The 25,459-nt window shown below is 42.4% G+C and overlaps 1 protein-coding gene across 7 annotated transcripts in view; it reads right to left on the bottom strand.

Moving 5' to 3' along the window:
• LOC122557037 (utrophin-like) overlaps positions 1–25,459 on the bottom strand; it is a 688,507-nt gene that overhangs the window by 523,568 nt on the left and 139,480 nt on the right. For all 7 annotated transcript variants that reach the window (XM_043704260.1, XM_043704256.1, XM_043704261.1 and 4 more), the window contains exons 8-13: positions 21,813–21,976; positions 20,455–20,658; positions 16,618–16,799; positions 13,837–13,987; positions 12,302–12,421; positions 4,394–4,495 (exon numbers count right to left, since the gene is read on the bottom strand). In XM_043704260.1, coding sequence (XP_043560195.1) covers positions 4,394–4,495; positions 12,302–12,421; positions 13,837–13,987; positions 16,618–16,799; positions 20,455–20,658; positions 21,813–21,976 — 923 coding nt within the window. The remainder of the gene's footprint in view (positions 1–4,393; positions 4,496–12,301; positions 12,422–13,836; positions 13,988–16,617; positions 16,800–20,454; positions 20,659–21,812; positions 21,977–25,459) is intronic.

The raw sequence follows: 25,459 nt of genomic DNA, 5'->3' as shown, positions 1-25,459 counted from the left end.
AGAAGTGTAAGTTGCTTGTCCCACTTTTCCAACTTAGAAATGTAAGTTGCTTGTCCCAACTATGGAATTGGATGTGTATCAGTCTTTGTAATGGCGTTGACTTTGTGACAGTCCACAAATAACCATTGGGTGCCATCTGGCTTTGGCACCATGACTATGAGTGAGCTCTAGTCACTGTGACTCATTTAGATTATGCCACCCTGGAACATGTGTTCCATCTCCTTCTGAATCTGTGCCAACTTTAAAGTGCAATGCTTATAAGGATGGTACTGAATTGAACTGCATCTCCTATATCTAAATCATGCATAATTAGGTTAGCACTTCCCATTTATTTCCACGTATATCCCCATGTGATAGTAATAACTCTTTCAGGTAGTTTCGATTTTCTTGTGGAAGGTAACTCAAGAATTTATCCCAATGTTTGATAACTTTCTCATTACCCAATTTGATTTGAGGAATGTTCAATTCAGAATCCTCTGAATTTGGCTCTTCCTTCTGTGCTAATACCTTCTCTTGCTTTCCTTCCCTATCAAAATATCTTTTGAGCATATTCACATGACACACTCTGAGATTTCTTCCTGTCTTGAATCCTTATCAAGTTGTTCACCTCACTCAATTTTTTCTCAATTTGATAAGGTTCACTAAACCTTGCTTATAAAGACTCACCTGTTACTGGAAGTAACACCTTATCCCCAATTGCAAAATTGTGAATTTGTGATTTCATATCTGGCCCTTTTTCATTGTATGCTGTGATACTTTTAAATGCTATCCAGCCAACTCTCCAGCTCTATTTAATCGTTCTCTAAAATTTGACACATAGATCAAATGGGTGGTCTCTGAATTCTGACTTATTAATTTCTCCTTAAGCAATTTTAACAGCCCTCTTGCTTCATGCCCAAAACCTAATTCAAATGGACTGAATTTAGTCAATTCATTCAGTGCATCACTGATCGCAAAAAGTACAAACTGAACTCCCTTATCACAACCATTTGGATAATGTTGACTATCAACCCTTAACATGGTGTTTAGTATTTGATGCTATCTCTCTAGCGCTCCCTGTGATTCTGGATGGTATGCAGTAGATTTGAACTGCTTTGTTCCCAAGTTATCCATAACCTCCTTGAAAGCTTGGATGTGAGGTTTGATCCTTGATCTGACTGGATCTCTATCGGCAGTCCGTATCTAGTAAAAAAATTTAAGTAATTCTTCTACAATCCTTTTTGCGCTGATTTTGCATAATGGGATTGCCTCTGGAAATCTAGTCGATACATCAGTTATTGTGAACAAATAATTATTCCCAGTTTTTGTTCGAGGTAGGGTACTTATGCAATCAATCAAGACGCTTGTGAAAGGTTCCTCAAATGCTGGAATAGGTATTAAAGGTGCAGGTTTTATTACTGGCTGTGATTTTCCAATTAACTAACATGTATGGCAGGTCTGGCAAAATTCAACTACATCCTTGTATAGTCCAGGCCAGTAAAAATGTCTTTGTACTTTAGCCGGTGTTTTTCTCACCCCTAAATGCCTCCAAGAGGTAGCTCAAGCGTCACTTGCAGCACCTCCTTTCTATACCCTACTGGCAAAACAATGCGATGAATCTCTGCCCATTTCTCATCTGCTTGAATGTGTGATGGTTTCCCTTTCCTCATTAAGACAACATTTATTAAGTAATAACATAGGAATGCATTCACTCTCTTTCTCTGCATGCCTTTTGATATAACTGTTTTAACTCATCTTTCTGCTGTAATTCAATCAGCTTATCAGAACTAAAAATACTGGCATGTTTACCTATCTGCTCCTTCTCTGTTCCACTTACCTGATCGAAGAAATTTTGGATAACACTATGTCAGATTCCTCATCTGTACCTTTTGATCACTCTTGCTTCAACATGTGCCTCTGTGATCTTATGATCACACAATCGGGGAAAACTCCTGGATAAACATTCTCCAAGTCATCAGTTGCCTGTGTCTCCACTGGTTTTTCAACTAGAGTAGGCAGCACACCTACTGGTGAATCAGCTATATGATTTGCAAGGACAAAGTGTATTCCTTGTCCAGTACTCCTACCACAAATTCTCCACTCTTTTCTGGACTCTAGCCTCACTTTACAGAACTGAGCACTTTTTGTCTCACCATGAATTCCTGTTACTAGCACCTTTTCTGGCAATAGTCCCTCAGGAGTACATATCTTCTCATCCTTCAGTATTACAGGCTGAGAGGATCCTGTGTCCCTTAAAATTGTAACCTCTTAACCTACTGCTCCTGGCCTATGTGAATAAACTTCACCCTTGCATGTATATTTTTTAAGCAGAGCTGGCACTTCCTCCTTAACCAACCTTTGATCGTCCTGTACACTCTGAGGCAGTTGTCTAACTTCCCTTGTGCTTTTTGTTACTAGTTCAACAAAACTTCCAGGCTTGTCTGGTTTTCCTACATCTGGCTTTCTCCTAGCCCACCAACATGGTGACTTTGTGTGGCTCACTTTATTCCAAAGAAAGCATCAGAGCTTTTTAACTTTTTTGTCCCCCTCAAGGGTTTCTTTTTTACCCTGTGGTAAGTTACCCTTATGATCTTCACTGAGATCCACCTTTACCTTTCCACGTGAGGATTTCTCTTTGCCCCAATTTCTATCTCTCATGGACTGAAATTGCTTCTGGAAGCCAAATCATGTTTTATGGACCAATTCATAATCATCAGCCACTTCAACTGCTAACCTTACCATTTTAATTCCCTGCACTTCGACAGGAATTCAGACTAATTCCTCAGTGATCCTACCTTCAACCTTTATTTCCAGCCTTTTAAGCTGACTTTCTTCAAGTGTCAGTTTTGAAGTTCAAAAGCTCTCCTTTTTCCCCTCTCTTTCCCTCTCTCTTTTTTCCTCTCTTCTGCATTTAGTCGTAACTCAAACTGTTTCATTTCTGTTGCCCTTTCCTGATCTCTCGCCTCTAACTTGAGCTGTTTAATTTGCAATTGAATTCTTGCCATTTCTGTTGATTCTGAAGGTTTCTCCAGCAAGTTTGAATGCTTAGCTACTGCTGTAATTATCTCCCCTTTCCTCACAGAAGCAGGCAGTTCCAATTCCAGCTACTCTGCTAATTCATGCAACTTGGTCTTATTCACTTTTTGCAAAACTTCCAAAGTCACCGTATCCATATCCAAAAGGATTTGGGGACTGAAAGAGCCATTCCTATCCCAAGCTTTGTCGACCCAACGAAACCAACACCTGAAATACAGGCACTAACACCTACCACTCACTGTTTAAAATTGTGCAAAGAGTCCCCAGTCTGTTATGGACATTCTTAAGCAGGCAGCTCAGAACATAACATTGTAATTTGTTTCAGTAAGTGTACAATGAAAATTACTTGGATTAAGTTAGCTTGGTTGACTACTAGATTTTAAAACACACCAACATTTATTCACAAAATTACACAATGAAACACAAAGAACAGAATAAAGAATCCCTACATAAGCTCAACTAAAGCACACTGGCTCAGTGGTTAGCACTACTGCCTCACAGCGCCAGAGAAATGGGTTCAGTTCCTGCCTCAGACGACTGTCTGTGTGGAGTTTGCACATTCTCCCCGTGTTTGTGTGGGTTTCCTCCCACAGTCCAAAAACTGTGCAGGTTCGGTGAATTGGCCATGCTAAATTGCCCATGCTAAATTGCCCATTGTGTTAGGCAAAGGGGTAAATGTAGGGGAATGGGTCTGGGTGGGTTGCGCTTTGGTGGGTCGGTGTGGACTTGTTGGGCCGAAGGGCCTGTTTCCACACTGTAAGTAATCTAAAATTGACAGCTAATGAAATAATCATTAATTGACATTTCTAAAATAACTTAGCCTATCCAACTAGACTTAATTATGCTGTTCCAAATATACACCACAGTCCCAATAAGCAAATTTCCTTTAAAAACCACTACAAATGGATCACATGCTTACAGGTTAAAGGACAGAAAGAGAGAGACAAGTGTTTCCACACAACTCTCTATTGAACTTCTCACCAGTTCAAGTCTGAATCAAAACTGCTCAGCTCAGCAAGAGAGCTGACCACTCCCCTCTCTTTATATAGGTCACTTCTAAAACATGATCACTTTGGTGTGAAGTCTCAACTGTTTACAAAAAACAAAAGGCCTCTCAAAACCCTTTTCATCTCTGTACCAAACCAGACTGATTGAAGCCCAGCCCAGTTTATTACCCCTCTGAAAAAAAATTAAGGACAGAGTCTCCTTGAGCAAGGGAACAGCTTTTTTAAAAACAAGGACTAGCTTTGTGACACTCCTCCAAAATATCCCAGAAATTATCACAATTTCAAGATAGCACTATTAATAAATATATAGATGTGTCTTTTTTTTAAAAGACACTTTTTTGGAAAAACAGTTGCCCATTTCTTTCACCCACCTGATCCGCTGATAGTTGCTGCCACTTTACAAAAATATCCTGCAGCAGGCGCCATCGCTCTTCTGTCCAACGACAAACAGCTGCCCAACGCTCACCCAGCGACTGCAACAATGACAATCAAAAATTAACACATGTCCATTGGATGAGTTCTGCATATGTTCAGCAAACTTAGCAGTGAATAGCTGAGCCACACACACGAGGGACGCAAATCACTTCCAGGAACTGAAATAAATTTGTGATGAAGTAAGTGACAGTTTTATGATAAATGAATCATGTCTGTCTGGAAGTTTTATAGTTAGTCTCAACTGCACATGTTTAAAAATTGAAAATACAACTTAGTTACACACTTGGTAGCCTGCAATATGCTGAATTTTTCCCCCAGTTATTTTCAATTATCTTAAACAAGGGGTTAAAATGCAAACGACATAAAAATTAGTGGAATTGTGAATACTGAGGAAGGTTGTCCAAGGATATAAGATATAGATCAGTTGGAAAGTTGGACGGAGAAATGGCAGGCAGGGTTTCATCCAAACAAGTGAAAGGTGTAAATAAAGACAGTAAATGGCAGGACCCTTAAGGGCACTGATGTGCAGAGGGATCTTGGGGTGCATGTCCATAGCTCCTTGGAGGTTGCAACACAAGTGGATAATGTGGTGGATGGAACGAAGTCAGCCAGGTGGACCTCACAGAATGAGTTCCCAGATTCGGCCTGCTAATCTAGTCCAATCAGGGAGCCCTGGTTGACAGACATCATTAACCATCACGATTGTCAGTCCCTTGCAGATACGGACAACTCTCCTCCACTCTCAAGGTGAGTCCGTAGATGCCGGTACAAACCGATGCGGTTACCACAGACTCTGTTACACTTGGAGCAGGTATCATCAGGGGAAGGGGTGGCATTGGTGTGGCAGCACACTCCTTTCACTGTTTTCGCCTGGCTTCCACGTTTTCCCAGTTGCAAGTCTCAAGACACTCCTTCCCAGTTGCTCCTCCTCCATTTTGGACAGTCTTGGGCCAGTGATTCCCAAGTGTCTGCCGAAAGGCTGCACTTCACCAGTGAGACCTTGAATGTATCACTAAAGCACTTCCTTGTCCATCTGGGGCTCAACTGCCATGTTGAAGCTGACAGTACAGAGGAGGAAGTGCTGGATGTCTTGAAATGCATAAAAGTGGATAAATCCCCAGCTGGGGATTTGGGGGCGGCACGGTGGCTCAGTGGTTAGCACTGCTGCCTCACAGCACCAGGGTCCTAGGTTCGATTTCAGCCTCGGGTGGCTATCTGTGTGGAGTTTGCACATTCTCCCCGTGTCTGCGTGGGTTTACTCCAGTTGCTCCGGTTTCCTCCCACAGTCCAAAGATGTGCAGGTTAGGTGAATTGGCCATGCTAAATTGCCCATAGTGTTAGGTGCATTTGTCAGAAGGTCAGAGCTGAATTTATCTGAGCTCTGATCTCCAGCATCTGCAGTCCTCATTCAGCTCTGATCTCCAGGATCTACAGTCCTCATTTAGCTCTGATCACCAACATCTGCAATCCTCACTTTCTCCTAGTTGCATTAGTCAGAAGGAAATGTGTCTGGCTGGGTTACTCTTCGGAGGGTCTGTGTGGACTGGTTGGGCTGAAGGGCCTGTTTCCACACTGTAGGGAATCTAATCTAGCTCCTGATCAGGTGTACCTCAGAACTCTGTGGGAAACTAGAGAAGTGATTGCTGGGCCTCTTACTGAGGTATTTGTATCACCAATAGTCACAGGCAAGGTGCCAGAAGACTGCAGGTTGGCTAATGTGCTGCCACTGTTTAGGAAGGGTGATAAAGACGAGCCAGGGAACGATAGACTGGTGAGCCTGACCTCGGTGGTGGGCAGGTGGACGTGATCTATGTGGACTTCAGTAAGGCGTTCGACATAGTTCCCCATGGGACACTGGTTAGCAAGGTTAGATATCATGGAATACAGGGAGGACAAGCTATTTGAATACAGAACTGGCTCAAAGGTAGAAGACAGAGGGTGGTGGTGGAGGGCTGTCTTTCAGACTGGAGGCCTGTAACCAGTGGAATACCACAAGAATTGGTGCTGGGTCCACTACGTTTCATCATTTATATAAATTATTTGGATGCAAGTAAGTTTGCAGATGACACCAAAATTGGAGGTGTAGTGGATAGCAAAGAAGGTTCTCAGATTACAACGGGATCTTGATCAGATGGGCCTTTGGGCTGAGAAGTGGCAGATGACATTTAGTTTAGATAAATGTGAGGTGCTGCATTTTGGGAAAGCAAATCTTAGCAAGACTTATACACTTATTGGTAAGGTCCTAGGGAATGTTGCTGAACAATGAGACCTTGGAGTGCACATTCATAGCTCCTTGAAAGTGGAGTTGCAGGTAGATAGGATAGTGAAGGCGGCATTTGGTATGCTTTCCTTTATTGGTCAGAGTATTGAGTACAGGAGTTTGGAGGTCATGTTACGGCTGTACAGGACATTGGTTAGGCCACTGTTGGAATACTGCGTGCAATTGTGGTCTCCTTCCTATCGGAAAGATGTTGTGAAACATAAAAGGGTTCAGAAAAGATTTACAAGGCTGTTGCCAGGGTTGGAGGATCTGAGCTATAGGGAGAGGTTGAATAGGCTAGGGCTGTTATCCTGGACTTCGGAGGCTGAGGGGTGACCTTATAGAGGTTTACAAAATAATGAGGGACATGGATAGGACAGATAGATAGATAAAGTCCTTTCCCTGGGGTGGGGGGTCCAGAACTAGAGGGCATAGGTTTAGGGTGAGAGGGGAAAGATATAAATGAGACCTAAGGGGCAACTTTTTCATGCAGTGGATGATACGTGTATGGAATGAGCTGCCGGAGGTGGTGGTGGGAGCTAGTACAATTGCAACATTTAAAAGGCATCTGGATGGGTATATGAATAGGAAGTGTTTGGAGGTATATGGGACAGGTGCTGGCAGGTGGAACTAGATTGGATTGGGATATCTGGTCAGCATGGACAAGTTGGACCGAAGGGTCTGTTTCCGTGGAGTACATCTCTATGGCCTGCTAGTGGAGTCTCGTGTCAATTATGCAAATAACGTGCCAGTCCATCGCAGCCAATCAATGGTGGTCTTTCCTTCATTGCTGGGGATGTTGGCCTGGTTGAGGACACTGGTGCATCTTTCTTCCCAGTGGATTTGCAGGCAGCATTGGTGGGACTGCTCCAGTGCCTTTATGGGTCTGCTGCAGGTAGTCCACATCTCAGAGCCATGTAGAAGAGTGAAAACAGCTCTGCAAACCATGAGCTTGGTGTTGGATCTGATGTTGTTGTCCTCAAACACACTTTTCCTCGGGCAGGTGAAGGCTGCACGAGGACACCCCAAAGGTGATGCTGGATTTTTTCATCAATAGCTATTTTGGTCAACAGGACACCTCCAAGGCATTGGAAGGCCTCCCCAATGATGCTGATGATTGGGGGTTCACTCAAAAATGCCAGGCCAGATGGCAGAGGACCTTTATCTTGCATATGTTCGGGGTGAGACCCATGCACTCTCATGCCTCACTCTCATGCTGACGATGGTCTCAAATACATCCACTGAGATTGCACATACATAAGCATCATTTGCATACTGCAGCTCAATGACCTTGGTTGGGGTGACTTTAGTTTTGGCTTGGAGGTGATAGAAGTTGAATAATTTCCCACAGGTTCTATAAGTTAGCTCCACTCCAGCAGGGAGCGTGTTGGCAGAAAGGTGAAATATTGCAGCAAGATAGATCAAGAACAGTGTTAGGGCAATGGCGCAGCCCTGCTTGACACCTGCCCAAAAGTGGGATGGGTCAGTGGTGGAGCCATTTGACATTACTATGACTTCTGTGTTGTCAAGCAGGCAAAGGATGGCGAAAAACTTCATGGTGCAAGCAAAATGAAGCTCTACAATGCTTCCCAATTGATGGAATCAAAGGCCTTTATAAGGTCAAAGAAAGCCAAATAGAGGGATAGGTTATTTTCTCTGCATTACTCCTGCAGCTGTGGCATGGTGAAAATCATTTCCGTTGCACCCCTCCGTGGCCAAAAGCCACACTAAGATTTCAGGAAGAGTTCCTCAGCCACGGGGAAGAAACAGTTGAGGAAGATCTTGGCAATGATCACTAGGGAAATTCCCCTTAGTTACCATAGTTGGACTTGTTCCTCTTCTTGAAAACGCTCACAACTATGGCATCTTGGAGCTTTCCTGGAATACTCTCCTCCTTCGAGATAAGGCAGACAAGGATGTGTAGTTGCAGCAGGAACTCTTTTCTCTGCACTCCAATGCCTCAACAGGGATACCATCTTCTCCAGCAGTTTTGCTGTTCTTAAGCTGGCAGATGGCCTTCTCTACTTTGTGCAAGGCTGAGGTGTTGCTGAGCTCAAGGCATGTAGTTTGCTGTGGAATGCATTCAAGGACGTTTGGATCAACAAAAGAGCCCTGGTTGAGGAGGTCTCTGAAATGCACCATGGTCAGCACAGTCATGGTGGGCCAAAGGGTCTGTTTCTGTGTCATCATGTTCTATTTTCTAGATACAATGGCCATGAGTACCTACAGTATCACTGGTCAGTATGAGCCCACTGAAAGAGAACAGATCTTTGGTAGCTTGTTGGAGGTAATAGTTCACACCAAACTTAATCAGTCTCCTCAAAATGTTGAATCAAGAGATGATAAATGCAATGCAATAGACTGAATGGTAGGATGGGAAGCATCAGTCAGAGAATCAACGAACCATGATCCAGTAGGAATCATAAAGGGGTAAAAGAGAATGCATGAACTACATAATTAGAAGCACTGACAGCCTGTAAAAGACACACAATTGTTTGAGGCAGATAGAGAGAGAGACACACACAAGCATGGAAAGAGAGTGAGCAAACGAAGAGAAGAAGTGGAAAGAGACAAACACATTCACACATAGTGAAGGAAGAAAGAAAATTATATTTACACAGAGCAAGAAATGCATAATACGAGTACATAGTTGCACCTAACTCAGTATATTCACTGCTTTCAGCTATGGTGGCACAACTGACTTCAGAAAGGAGGAGAACACTCCCCCATCTACATTAACAGAGTGGAGTTGAGGGTGGAGAGTGTCAGGTTCCTCAGAGTGAAGATAACCTACAACCTATCCTGGACTTCCCATATAGATGCAACAGTCAAGAAGGCACAACAATGTTTCTTCTGCCTCAGGAAATATGGCAAGTCCATAAGGATTGTCACCGACTCTACAGATGCACCACTGAAAGCATAGTTCTGAATGCACAACAGCCTGGTGTGACAAATGCTCTGCCCAGGACTGTAAGAAACTACAGAATTTTATGAGCGCAGATTCAAGAACAGCTTCTTCCTGACATTATTAGACTGATGAATGGATTCTCTAACCTCAAATAATGCTGACCTTGCTAATGTTGATCTTGCCTAGCACATGCCTTGTGCAACATAACTTGTATGCCTCTGATCTGCACATTCCTGTTTACTATGATCTGTCTGTGCTGTTCATAAACAAAATTTTTCACTGTACTTCTGCACACCAGGATGCTACCTGGACTGGAGGGTTTGCCTTATGAAGAAAGGTTAAATAGGCTCGGACTTTTCTCTCTGGAGAGGAGGAGGAAGAAAGGAGACCTGATAGAAGTGTACAAAATAATGAGAGGAATAGACAGAGTCAATGGCCAGAGACTTCTCCCCAGGGCAGGATTGACTGGTACGAGAAGTCATAGTTTGAAGATATTAGGAGGCTGGTACAAAGGAGACGTCAGAGGTAGGTTCTTTACGCAGAGAGTTGTGAATGCATGAAATGCGTTACCAGTGGTGGTGGTGGAAGCAGAGTCATTGGGGACATTTAAGCGACTGCTAGACATGCACATGGATAGCAGTGAGTTGAGGGGTGCGTAGGTTGTTACAATATTTTATATTAGGATTAAATCTTGGCACAACATCGTGGGCCAAAGGGCCTGTTCTGTGCTGTACTTTTCTATGTTCCATGTGACAATAAATCAATCGACCAAAGAACCTATAATTTGGGATGGGGATAGAAATGAAAAAGGGGAGACATTGCATTGATTAGTGGTTCTTCACAGAATGTATGTAATGAATATGATTGTCAGATGAAGTTCGGTCTGACATAGCCAAAATAATGGTCAGATAGGAACGGCATTTATGACAAAGAGAATATGCCAGATGCTAAATTATGCAAATAATTTATTTGCTTGTATCTTGCTTTGAATGTGAAAATAATCTAAGTTCAGTAGTATCATTTTTCTGTAATACAATATATATCGGGGCAGATGAGTGTACACTTTAATATCAAAACCTCTTCAGTCATATATAGTCATAACCCTAAAGCATCAGCCTAGTAGTTTCAGTTCTCTCACCTTCTTTATACTGTTAGTCTTTCATCAGGAGCAGTACTTTCACCAGAGTCTAAAGATCGTGGGTCCACGTTCCAATCTGGAACTGAATCCAGTTTAATCATTCAGTGCACTGAGAGTGTGCTGCAAACCAGCTGTGCCTCTTTTTGAGAAAGAATTAAGGCACACCTCTCTGTTCAGATAGATGTAGGAAATACCATGAAAGAGCAGAGGAATTTTCTTGGTGTACTGGTCAACATTTATTCTTTTAGGAGAAAGTGAGGACTGCAGATGCTGGAGTAAGGAGAAAGTGAGGACTGCAGATGCTGGAGATCAGAACTGAAAATGTGTTGCTGGAAAAGCGCAGCAGGTCCGGCAGCATCCAAGGAACAGGAGAATCGACGTTTCGGGCATAAGCCCTTCTTCAGGAATCCTGAAGGAGATGCTGGAGTAACACAAGTTGTTTATTATGTTGCTATTTGTGTGAACTAATTAGCTGCATTTCAAAAGGAATTTATCTTCTATTAATCTCTTCGAGTGGTCAAATGGAAGTGTTTAGAAAAGTTATTTTCACACAGTGTGCAGGGGACTGTGAACATTTGCCAGGGACATATGTATTCTAAGTGTATGGGGAAAGGTCTGGCAGAAAGAGTACAATGTTAATAAATGTGAAGTCATCCAATTTGGTAGGAATAGCAGTAAAACGTACTATTACATGAATGGTAAAAAAAAATTGCAGCATGCTGCTGTGCAGAGGGACCTAGGTGTCCTTATGCACAAATCACAGAAGATCATCTGCAGATGCAAAGGTATTTAAGAAGACAAATGGAACTTTGTCCTTCAGTACTAAAGGGATTAAGTTTAAAAGCAGGGAGGTTATTTTGTAGCTGTAAATTGTGCTGATGAGGCTATACCTGGAGTACTGCATGCAGTTTTGATCTTCTTACTTGAGAATTACTGGCACTGGAGGGGATGCAGAGGCGGTTCATTAGGTTGATTGCAGAGGGGTTTGGCTTTTGAGAAGACACTGAGATTATATTCATTGGAATTTAGAAGAATGAGGAGGGATCTTTTAGAAACATGTAAAATTATGAAAAGAATAGATAAAAGTAGAGAGGATGTTTCCACTGGTGGGTAAAGCTAGGACAAGAGGGCATAGACTGAAAATTAGGGGGAGGAAGTTTAGGACCGAATTAAGAAGGAACTTCTTCACCCAAAGGATTATTAATCTATGGAATTCCCTACCCAGTGAAGCAGTTGAAGCTTCCTCAGAAGATATTTTTAAAGATAGATAATTTTCTGAACAGTAATTAAGGGTTATGGTGAGAGGGTGGGTAGGTGGAGCTGAGGCCACGAAAAGATCAGCCATGATCTTATTGAAAGGCAGAATGGGCTCAAAGGGTGAGATGGCCCACTCCTGCTCCTAATTCTTACGCTCTATTGCAGAAGTGTGGAGAATACATGTACTATCTGCTCTTGAATATCATTCAACAAATTCTATCAGCTTCATGTTTGCTGTATTACTAGGCTTGTGAAGTCAGCCCCTACAAGAAGTCAGTTACCTGCAACTGGTCCTCCATTGCAGCTGTAGCACTCTCGCCACTGTTCTCATCCACTACCACAACCATGTGTGTCAGAGAGTTCACTTTCACCTGCTCTGTCTCCAAGTCACTTTGCAATAGCTGAAAGAGAAAATAATACACCAGCGCATGGTTATTAACTTTATTAATATTCATAGAATCCCCGCAGTATGAAAACAGGCCATACTGCCCACCAAGTGTACACCAACTCTCTGAAGAGCATCCCACCCAGACACACTCCCTGCCCTATCTCCGTAACCCTTGTTTCCCATGGCCATTCGACTTAGCCTACACATCCCTGGACACTATGAGCAATTTAGCACAGCCAATCCACCTAACCTGCACATCTTTTGACTGTGGGAGGAAACTGGAGCAGCCAGATGAAACCCACACAGATACGGGGAGAATGTGTAAACTCCACACAGACAGTCACCTGTGACTGGAATTGAACCTGGTGCCCTGGTGCTATTCGGCAACAGTGCTAACCACAGCCACCACGCCACCCCAAATAATACAGAAGCACCTTAAATTAACAAGAACAGGTCTGGTCTAAATTCATCATAAAAATCAAATATCAAGTGGGGATTAAGTACAAAATTCTTACAGAACATGATAGAGTGTGTCAAGATACACTGGTAAGTCTCAAAGCAGGGGATGTAATCTCAGAAATTGATACCAGGCAATTCAAGATAGAGATGAAATATTTCTTCACTCAGAAGAAGGGAATTCTTTGGAAATTTCTATCCCAGAGGCCGAGGATTCTCAAAGGACTGAACATGTTCAAGACAGAACTCAGTAGATTTCTGGAAACTGAGGACATCAAGAAATATGGGGATAGTTGAGAAAAATAGCATTGAAGTAGACGATCAACAATGATCAACATCAACCGTTGGAAAGGATTCCTGCTATTTCTTATGTTCCTAAACCCAGACCAGACTCTGATCTCCAGCATCTGCAGTCCTCACTTTCCCCCACAACACCATAGGGTACAGTCAACTGATGCAGAAATGCAGCGCAAGACAAGGCTTAAATAGATAAAGAATTGAAACTTTATTGCTGGAACAGCACAGCAGGTCAGGCAGCATCCAGGGAACAGGAGATTCGACGTTTCGGGCACAGGCCCTTCCTGAAGGGCCTGTGCCCGAAACGTCGAATCTCCTGTTCCCTGGATGCTGCCTGACCTGCTGTGCTGTTCCAGCAATAAAGTTTCAACTTTGATCTCCAGCATCTGCAGACCTCACTTTCTCCTTAAATAGATAAAGATGCAGATTAAGAGCTATGAATGGTCTGGATAACACAGCAACTGTACCTGCAACTGGGTATCATAGTAATAATGCATACATGGAGACTGGAACAGGCTAAAAATAATGATGATTCTTAATATACAGGTTGGACACATCAATAAAATAAGTCCTGAGTTTCAGCACAGGATACCGTCATCAAAAGGTATTACCAAGAGTCATCACCACCAACTCTCTTTATCAATGACTGGAATTTCTCAAGTCAAATACACTTACTTTATGTTCATCAATCTGCTGTTTGAAGGACTCAAATTCATTTAATGCGGAGTGTGCTTCCAGCTTTTGAATACGTGCTTCTGTCCGAGTGAGCCAATCTGAAAGCTGGCACAATTGCTGCTGCTGCAATTCCATGAGAACCTCATGAAGCCTGAAACATCAATGAATTTGGAATTTAATCAGCAACATGCAATTCAGAAAAGGCAGGATACTAAACTCAGGATTCGGATTATGTGGTGGGAGGGCAGGCAGTGGTGTTCATAAGGAGTCACCATTATTTTCAAATAAAAGAACATTTCACCAAGACCCTGTTGACACATAGATTACAGGCTTATCCCTATAATCTTCAAACTACACACATTCACAGACTTATGAAGAGTTTAGAGAAGTTGGTTTGATCTTCCTCCAAAGGTGGTCAGAAGGACATTTGACATAGATAATAAATATCTTAACAAATTTTGATAGAACAAATAAGGAGATCATGTTTCTAAGGGCACAACAATCAGTAAGCAGAGGACATAGACTTAGGTTAATTGACAAAAGAAGTTGTGGTGTAACTAGGAGAGGTTTTTCTCAAATCAAAGGGTTATGATAATCTCCAATATACTGCCTGAAAGGGGGATGAATATGTTCCTACATTAAAGCAGCAGCTAACTTCAGAAAATCAAAGCTCAGTGGTCATGAAAGGCACTTTATAAATTAAAGTCTTCACTGGATAAATACATTGAGAGGAAATCTGAAATCCTATGCTGTAGAGGCAGGTACTAATCAGTCAGCTCTTTCAAAGAGCCTATTTGGGAACAGAAGTCTGAATGGTGGCTCCCTTCACTGTATCATTCTCTGAAGAACAACAAATACTGCCACCAAACACAAATAATACACATTTTTAATGTCCTTTAAGAATGCCTAGTTACAACAGACTGCGCCAATCAAACTGTCAGCGTTTCTGTCATTATGCAACTTAAACTGACAATAAAGTCAGTTTGGACATTTGCACATTGTGCAGAATAATGTGAAATCCAGAAGTTGTTATTTACCCTCCTTCACAGGGTACACTGTAGAGGTTCTCAAAGACTACAATCTTTTCTGGAATCAAGAACCTACTGGTGGCTCAGAGGTTAGCACTACTGCCTCAAAGTGCCAGGGGCACATTCTACGCAGTCTGCATGGGTTTCCTCCAGGTGCTCTGATTTCCCCCTACAGTCCAAAGATGTGCAGGTTAGGTGGATTGGCCATGCTAAATTGCCCACAGTGTGCAGGCTAATTGGACTACCCGCGGGAAATGCAGAGTTACAGGGTTTTGGGGGGGGAGGGGAATGATATTCAGAGGGTCAATGTAGTCATAGAAATGTACAGCACGGAAACAGACCCTTCGGTCCAACCCGTCCATGCCGACCAGATATCCCAACCCAATCTAGTCCCACCGGCCAGCACCTGGCCCAAATCCCTCCAAACCCTTCCTATTCATATGCCCATCCAAATGCCTCTTAAATGTTGCAATTGTACCAGCCTCCACCACTTCCTCTGGCAGCTCATTCCATACACGTACCACCCTCTGTGTGGAAAAAGTTGCCCCTTACGTCTCTTTTATATCTTTCCCCTCTCACCCTAAACCTATGCCCTCTAGTTCTGGACTCCCCACCGCAGGGAAAAGACTTTGCCTATTTATCCTATCCATGCCCCTCATAATTTTGTAAACCTCTATAAGGTCACCCCTCAGCAACTGCTATAAATAAGGAGCTCAATTGGCTGGACGGCTGGTCTGTGATGCTAATGCCAACAGTGCACATTAAATTTCCACTCCAATTTTGGTTATATGAAGTATTCTTCTTCTCAACCTCTTCTCATTCCTGAGAGGTAATGACCTTCAGGTGTAACCACCACCAGTCATCTCTCTCCAAAGAGAAAGCAGCCCTATGATCCAGGAGGACTAGTGATACAAAGTCGAAAGAGTATCTGCTCACTTTAAGATAAAAAGTGTTTTCTGAATTTTAAAGTAAATTTCAAGTACAGCCACAGCGATACAGAATAGCTAAGAAACAGGCTGTTCCAAAATGGATACATGTAGGAAATAGCTGTTACATAGACATCTGAGCTTTAGTTGCTGTTTTGACAACAATTCAAATTTAACCAATTAATTTAAAGTATGCCAAGGATACAAAAACCCAATTGAATTTGAATTTATTGCATTGACAATATCAGACCAATGAGACAAAATTATGTCAGGGGTATAAAACAAAGGCATTTTGAAAATTGGTCAGAGCAACTGCCATAGAGCTGAAGAGCAAATGCCATCCAAAGAAATAAACATCTCGCTCTCAAAGAAATTTCAGAAGGCACGATCTATCGAAAGGTACGTTTTCCTGCAAAAGCAGTAAAAAGTAGGGAAAAAAACAGCAGAATCTGAAGACTGGAAGGAAGACTGCAAAAGAGGCTGCATGGACTTTGAGAAATTAAATTAATGTAATGTTTAATAATTGTGCTATTGGAATAGCGTATTAATAGAATTGTGTTGAACTAAGGGGTAGCAATTAGTTAGGGTAATAAGTGTTTGGTTTGTTAATAGTTTTCATTAGTGTTCCCTGTTAGGTTTAAACAAATTAATTGTTACTTTTAAACAGTGGAAATCAGGGATTTTCTTTCATTCACACATTTTTAACAGATTATGAGGCAAGGCAAGCTTTTCAGAGTGTTTGGTTTTAATTATACAGGCAGGAGGCTGGAAGAACTCAGCAAGCCTTGCAGCATCACGAGGTGGATCAGCATCAGCTTACAACTCACTTGGCTTGTCTGTCCATGCTGGCAACTCTCAGGCTTTCCCATCTAGAATTAAGCAAAGACATTTGTTCTCTGATCTCATTTTCCTCCTCTTCTGTGAGATTGCCCTGTGCAATGAGCTGGTTTCCAGCCTGAAGTACATTACCCACATTACTCTGATGTGCCGTCAGCTCCATCATAAATCCCTGAATCAGAAAGGATAAAATGGCAGTCAAAAAGAGTGAACAAAATCCATCATTGACCAATTTTAAAGTAATCATATCCACCAATCATTCTAAAATGCAATAATAAACATCATTTTGATGCACAAAGATAACTACAGCATTTTAGTTTACTATGGATTCACAGATTATGCATTTAGGTTAATTAAGTCTTTTAAAAATAAATCAGTTTCCATCCTCATTCACATAGGTTTTGGATTCAATAAAATGACTTTGAAACCCGAGTGAATTGCTGTAATTTTTTTTAAAGCCATATTGTCCTTTGGACCCATTATGAGCACAGAAAATCAGGTGTAATAAAGGCATTGAATTATAAACATCCTACAGCCTTCCTAAATGGGGCAAACTAAACTATTTTCCAGACAGTCATTCTACTACATAACAAACTCACTTAGTGCACCCTGTACATAGAGTCATAGAGATGCACAGCATGGAAACAGACCCTTTGGTCCAACCCATCCATGCCGACCAGATATCCCAACCCAATCTAGTCCCATCTGACAGCACCTGGCCCATATCCCTCCAAACACTTCCTATTCATATATCCATTCAGGTGCCTTTTAAATATTGCAATTGTACCAGCTTCCACCACCACCACTGGCAGCTCATTCCATACAAGCACCATCTTCTGGATGAAAACGTTGCCCCTTAGGTCTCTTTTATATCTTTCCCCTCTCACCCTAAATCTACGACCTCTAGTTCTGGACTCCCTCACCCCAGGGAAAAGACTTTGTCTATTTATCCTATCAATACCCCTCATGATTTTATAAACCTCTATAAGGTCACCCCTCAGCCTCCGATGCTCCAGGGAAAAAAAAACTTGCCTCTCCCTATAGCTCAAATCCTCCAACCCTGGCAACATCCTTGTCAATCTTCTCTGAACCCTTTCAAGTTTCATAACATCTTTCCGATAGGAAGGAGACCACAATTGCACACAAATTTCCAACAGTGGCCTAACCAATGTCTTGTACAGCAGCAACATGACCTCCAAACTTCGATACTTAATATGCTGACCAATAAAAGAAAGCATACCAAATGCCGTCTTCACGATCCTATCTACCTGCGACTCTACTTTCAAAAAGCTATGAACCTGCACTTTTCAAGGTCTCTCTGTTCAGCAACACTCCCTAAGACCTTACCATCAAGTGTATAAGTCCTGCTAAGATTTGCATTCCCAAAATGCAGCACCTCGCATTTATCTAAGTTTTATTTGTAAAAATCAAAAGAAATATTTAACTCCTGACTGCAAGATGTTTACTCTACTAATAGCAACTGTTAACATTTCCATGAAATTTACACTTCTATGTTGGATACAAATGGTGATTCTACTGAAACATTTCAGGCTTCCAACGTTTTAATTTTCATTGTCTTAATTGGTTCACTAATGCACCCATACACACAATACCTATACCACTGATATATTGGAGGTAATGATTATCTGTTGGAATCTTTGGTGAATTTCTGCACTGCATCATGTCGATGATGCACACTGCTACTACTGAGTATCAGTGGTGGAGGGAGTAGATGTTTATGGATATGGTATCAATCAAGTGAGCTGCTTTGTCCTGGATGATGTCAAGCTTCTTGAGTGTTGTTGGAGCTGCACTCATCCAGGCAAGTAGGAAGAACATCACACTCCTGACCTGTGCTTAGTAATGGTGCACAGTCTTTGGGGAACCAGGTGGTGAGTTTCTTGCTGCAGTCAGTAGCCTCTGACCTGCTCTTGTAGTCACTGTGCTTATGTTGTGATTCCAGTTGAGTTCTGGTCAATGGTAACCCCTAGGATGTTGATAATGATGGAATTCAATAATGGTCACACCATTTAATGTCAAGGATACAGTGGTAAATTATCTCTTACTGAAGACGGTCATTGCCTGACAGTAATGTAGAGCACATATTACTTGCTACTTGTCAGCCCAAGCCGTGGATTTGTCCAGGTCTTGTTGCTTGCAAACATGGACTGCTTCGGTATCTGAGTCGTCACAAATGATACTGAACGTTGTGCAATCATCGGCAAACATTCCCACTTATCACCTTATGATGGAAGGAAGGTCATTGATGAAGCAGCTGAAGATGGTTGGGCCTAGAGCACTACCCTGAGGAATTCCAGCAGAGGTGTCCTGGAGCTGACCTCAAACAACCAGATCTATCTTCCCATGTGCCAAATGATCCAACCAACACAGAGTTGGCTCCCTAATACCCATTGACTCCAATTTTGCTCGGGATCCTTAATTCCACACTCAGTCAAATGTGGCCATGATGTCAAGGGCTGTCACACTCAGCTCAAATTCAGCACTTACGTTCATGCTTGAACCAAGCTGTAATAAGGTCAGGAGCTGAGTGGCCCTGGCAGAACCCAAACTGAGCATCACTGAGCAGGTGCTGCTGGATAGCACTGTTGATGACACGTTCCATCAGTTTACTAATGATCAAAAGGAGACATTATGGGGCAATAATTGGCCAGATTAGATTTGTCCTGTTTTGTGTGTATAGGACATACCTGGGCAATTTCCCACTTTGTCAGGTTGATGCCAATGTTGTAACTGTACTGGACAGCTTGGCTAAGGGAGCAGCAGGTTCTGGTGCACAAGTCTTCAACTTTTACCAGAATGTTGTCAGGGCCCATTGGTCTGGACTGCAAAGGTAATCTGTAAGACGACTGAAGCCCCTTCCCCATCCCACAACAAATAAAACATTCCCTTGATTACATGCTGCATTTACTGTTTAATATTCTACCCACGACATAGTCTTTAACTTTACTATTTTATCACTATTCTTTATATGTACTCTATTAGCAGATGTACTGTCACCATTAAAGTTTGAACTTGCTGTTCTGCTCTGCTTGCCTTCAAAATGTTATGCTTGCGTAGTGATTCCGTTGAGTTTCTGGTCAATTTTTTTTATTTCAAAAATATACTTTATTCACAAAATATTTTGATAATCTGTACAATTAGTGGTGCCATTCATAGGTGCACATTGCATTTCTGTACATACAGAGATCGGAATTAATCATTCGTATATACAGGTCTGTACGTTTACCATCCATATATTTAGCTGAGACGTCAGCGGAGTCCACTTACTGCATGGGCCCCCTGTTCTTCTTTGGCAGGCAGACGTTACACGGTGGTCTTTCCCCTCCGCGCTTTGGCGGCAGCTGCCCCAAGCTTCAGCGCGCCCAACACGTAGTCCTAGATCTTGGAATGTGCCAGTCCGCAACACTCAGTCGGGGTCAGCTCCTTCAGCTGGTAGATCAACAGGTTTCGGACAGACCAAAGAGCGTCTTTGACCGAGTTGATGATCCTCCAGGCAGTTGATGTTCATCTCGGTGTGCGTCCCGGGGTGAGTTTCTGGTCAATGGTAATCCCTTGCATGTTGATAGTGAGGGAATTTTGAAACTGCTCTCCAGCCTCAATTTTGCTCTTTAGATTTCTAAACCACCTTTCACTTGATCCTATTTCTCTCATTTAAATTTATAATATGCACAGTACTAACAAGTGTTAGCTGTAATTTATTTTGCTTCTTTCCAGCAAAGATTTAGCTATCTTCGAGTACAAGAACAAAGCAGGATACTTCTGGATAGACATGCAATATCTGTATATACCTCAATATCTGTATATACCTCATGAATGTGAAACTGTTCCTTCACCTCCTCAACGTCAGAGGATATGTCATCTTGCATATGAAACGCGTCCTCAGCTGACAATAGCCATGTTAGAACCTCCTCCAAAACTGCCTGATAACCATCCAAGTCCACATCCATCTCAGGCACTGTACTGGAAGTTTCAGCCCGAGAGTTGAGGGGCTTCTTTTCGGAGGTTACAGTCTAATCAAAGAAGAAGAAGAATCCTTTACACATTCATGTTTACTCAGTCATAAGTTAAGAACTTTGGAATATCTAAATTATCAACTGGGATCACCAAAATCTTCATTTTAATGACTGTACTGGTGTGTACACAATACTGCTTCAAAGCCCATAAAAAACCTACAGATATTTCAAGTCACAAACATAAACAGATTCCAGCACTCCGAGTTAGAAATACATATACACAGAGCAATCAAAACTACCCTTCGCAAACTCCAGTCTCTGAAAGCTCAGTCAGGGCAAAAGAGAAACAAATCAACAATAGAACTGAGCAGTCCAGGTTTTAAATGTTGACAGCTAAAACTTAAGGGTCACTAGATCTAAACACTGCCAATGGGCCATCCTGAATTCAAGTTTTCATTTATGCTCACTGACTCCCTCATCTTCTGGTGAAAGCTGAAGTGATCTAATGCCTATCAGTCACCTATTTAATACTATATCCATTAGAATCAAAATGCATAGATTAGATTAGATTAGATTCCCTACAGTGTAGAAACAGGCCCTTCGGCCCAACAAGTCCACACCGACCCTCCGAAGAGTAACCCACCCAGACCCATTTCCCTCTGACTAATGCACCTAACACTATGGGCAATTTAGCATGGCCAATTCACCTGGTCTGCACATGATTGGATTGTGGCAGGAAACCGGATCACCCAGAGGAAACCCACAGAGACACAGGGAGAATGTGCAAACTCCACACAGGCAGTTGCCCAAGGCTGGAATCGAACCTGGGACCCTGTTGCTGTGAGGCAGCAATGCTAACTACTGAGCCATCGTATAGTTTTCATAATTTTTGCGTGATGGCACTTAAATCTAAATCAGTGCTTTCCTGTATGACTTGGGAATGTAACTGAAGGTTCGGTAAATAGTAAAAGGAAAAGTTACAAGAAATATGAAAGATTTCTTAATGTACAATCTACAATATACATGAGCTAATGTTCAGCAATATTGTACATCTGCCTAACAATTGTGCAAACAATACAGTGGTAGCAGGATAAGCACAGCACTGTTGAGGTACCTTATAAACCAATGCTCTAGTTCAGCAATATACTCACCTCATCCCTCTACTCCTACCATGTATTTCATTAGACACATGATAACAGGCAGTTCCATACCTGTTGACGTGATAAAGGACCTTCTGCACATTCAACTTTGTACTGCCTTGGTAGGGTCTCCACTTCAAGAATGTCCTCCATTGTGACTTGTTGAGGGAGTACCTCAAATAAAGAAGTCACATACATGATGATGGATTTCTTGTCAGGAAGGCAAACAGCAATATCTAGAACAGAAAACAGCATGGATCAGAAACAGCAATCTAGACAACATCACAGAGATATAAACAACAATTTTGGGGCTTTGTACCTTCTCCTATGTCCTCACCCCAACCCTACACAGCAAGCCTAGTCATCACATGGACAGCTAGTACAAACAACCTGTTTTTAGTTACTAATGGTCCCCATTAGCAGCTATTCATTCATCTAGGCTTACCTTTACCTAGTCCAACTGCCATTCCAACCAATTCATGCAATGTCAGAGGAACTGCAGGTGGACACACTTTCTGCAGATATAGTTGTCAGGGACATTTGACTTCTCCCTATCTCCCACATCTCATAGTAAGAGCATACCATTTGCTGACTGCCATTACTAATCCTGTTGTAACAACTTGATTAAATAAAAAGGGAAAGCCTTACCTTACTGTACCTTAATGCTGCTTATCCTCCTCAGTGAAGCCAAAAGTCTTGAAAAGCAGCACTTTAACCTGACTGCTGAGTCTCTGCTGTTTCTCAGCCATAAGAAATTTTCTTACAGACCCTCTCTCTACTTTTTGGTTCAAGGAGGGAGGGAGGAAAGGAAACACTACTGTTATATAACATTTGTGATTTCATTACTCGTAGTCACTGGGACTTTTACGACCCCCTTCTCACAAGATCCACCTCTGTTGTTTCTCACTACTGCCCTCTGTTGGATTCCCTTCTTGTTGTTGAGCACCAGGTCCTCCACAATCACCTTCTCAGTGCTGGTGAACGAGCCAACTGCTACCAGAATCCTTATCAGTTGTTTCTCACTTCGGTCCAACTTGTCCATGCCGACCAGATATCCTAACCTAATCGAGTCCCATTTGCCAGCACTTGGCCCATTTCCCTCTAAACCCTTCCTATTCATATATCCATCAGAGTTTTAAAACTAATAGAATTATGGTCACTGGCACCAAAGTGCTCCCCCACTGACAACTCAGTCACCTGCCCTGCCTTGCCTTATGTCCTAAGAGCAGGTCAAGTTTTGCACCTTCTCTTGTGGACACATACACATACTGAATCAGAAAACTTTCTTGTTTCGGTACACAATCCTTTATCAAAAATTCCGAAATCCGAAAAGCTCTGAAATCCCAAGTTTTTCTCGTGAAGTATGAAGCATCAGTCATGTCTGCATAACAAGGCTTATTTGGCGTGCGAAGTCGACACCCACTTGACCCACGTGGCGGTTTGGCCCAACACTGGCAGGTGTCAACTATGTATTTTTTTTCACTATGTAACTTCACTGTGAAAATGCCAAAAAGAGCTGCAGATACACCTATGTGTAACAATAATAAAAAAAGGAAGTATCTGACAATATCAATAACACAGAAAGTGGAGTTATTACAGAAGCTTGATTGTGGTGTGTCTGTGCAGCATCTTACTGAAGAATACGGTATCAGAACTACCACTGTATACAGAGTCATAGAGATGTACAACACAGAAACAGACCCTCGGTCCAACTCGTCCATGCCAGCCTGATATCCCAACCCAGATATCCCAATCTAGTCCCATCTGCCATGGTGAATCGGAATCCTTACTGAACACATCTGACAAAATCTGTTCCATCCAAACTATTTGCACTAAGGAGGTTCCAATCAATATTAGGGAAGCTGAAGTCACCAATGACAATAACCCTGCTACTTCTGCACCTTTCCAAAATCTGCTTCCCAATCTGCTCCTCCATGCCTCTGTTGCTGTTAGGGGATCTATAGAAAACTCCCAATAAAGTGACTGCTCCTTTCCTGTTTCTGACTTCCACCCATACTAAGTAGACAAACCCTATATGATTCAAAGAAAAAGAAAGACAAGTTACTGAAGTTTTATGGTAACAGTGATGACGATAAACTAATGAAAAATAGGAAATCACTGCATAGGGCAAAAACTGAAGATCTTAACCATGTGTTGATGGAGTACATTCAACAACGAAGAAGTGAATGTATGCCACAGACTGGTTTATTGGTCATGAAACAAACTAGAATATATCTAGAACAAGGGCTTATGACTATGGATTTATGACTATTTTAAAAAAGCATAGCGTGATTAAAGGCAGTCAGTATGGCTTTGTGAGGGGCCTTCTTGAGTTCTTTGAGGAGGTGACAAGACAGGTCGAGGAAGGTTGAACAGTGGATGTGGTGTATATGGACTTCAGCAAGGCATTTGATGAGGATCCCTGTGGTAGGCGCATTCATAAAGTCAGGAGATATGGGATACAGGGAGATTTGGCTATCTGGATTCAGAATTGGTTGGCTGACAGAAGGCAGAGAGTGGTTGTAGATGGAAAGTATTCTGCCTGGAGGTCAGTGTTGAGTGGTGTACCGCAGGGCTCTGTTCTTGGGCCTCTGCTCTTTATAGTTTTTATAAATGACTCAGATGAGGACGTTGAGAGATGGGTTAGTAAATTTGCAGGCTGAAACACGACATAGACAGGATGCAGAGCAGGGCTGAGAAATGGCAAATGGAGTTCAACCTGGATAAATGTGAAGTGATGCATTTTGGAAGGTCGAATTTGAATGCTGAATATAGGATTAATGAAAGGATTCTTGGCAATATGGAGGAACAGAGGGATCTGGGTGTACAAGTACATAGATCCCTCAAAGTTGCCAACCAAGTGGACAGGTTTGTTAAGAAAGCCTATGGTGTTTTGGCTTTCATTAACAGGGGAATCGAGTTTAAGAGCTGCAAGGTTTTGCTACAACTCTACAAGACCCTGGTGAGACCACACTTGGAATACTGCGTCCAGTTCTGGTCGCCCTACTATAGGAAAGATATGGAAGCTTTGGAGAGGGTGCAAAGAAGGTTTACTAGGATGCTGCCTGGACTGGAAGGTTCGTCTTATGAAGAGAGGTTGACTAAGCTCAGGCTTTTCATTACCAGGGGGATCGAGTTTAAGAGCCACAAGGTTTTGCTACAACTCTACAAGTCCCTGGTGAGATCACACTTGGAATACTGCTTTTTTTGGATTAGTGGTGCTGGAAGAGCACAGCAGTTCAGGCAGCATCCGAGGAGCAGCAAAATCGACGTTTCAGGCAAAAGGCTCTTCCAGCACCACTAATCCAAAATCTGGTTTCCAGCATCTGCCGTCATTGTTTTTACCTTGGAATACTCCGTCCAGTTCTGGTCGACCTACTATAGGAAAGATATGGAAGCTTTGGAGAGGGTGCAAAGAAGGTTTACCAGCTTGCTGCCTGGACTGGAAGGCTCGTCTTATGAAGAGAGGTTGACTAAGCTCGGACTTTTCTCTCTGGAGAGGAGGAAGATCGAGGTATACAAGGTAATCAGAGGCATGGATAGAGTTGATAGCCAGACACTTTTCCCCAGGGCAGGACTGACTGGCACGAGGAGTCATATTAGAACATAGAACATAGAACAATACAGCACAGAACAGGCCCTTCGGCCCACGATGTTGTGCCGAACATTTGTCCTAGCTTAAGCACCCATCCATGTACCTATCCAATTGCCACTTAAAG

The sequence above is a fragment of the Chiloscyllium plagiosum genome, chromosome 15 (assembly GCF_004010195.1).
Source record: "Chiloscyllium plagiosum isolate BGI_BamShark_2017 chromosome 15, ASM401019v2, whole genome shotgun sequence".
NCBI lineage: Eukaryota > Metazoa > Chordata > Chondrichthyes > Orectolobiformes > Hemiscylliidae > Chiloscyllium > Chiloscyllium plagiosum.
Note: the sequence above shows the minus strand (reverse complement) of the source record. Positions and strands in the feature narration are given on the sequence as shown.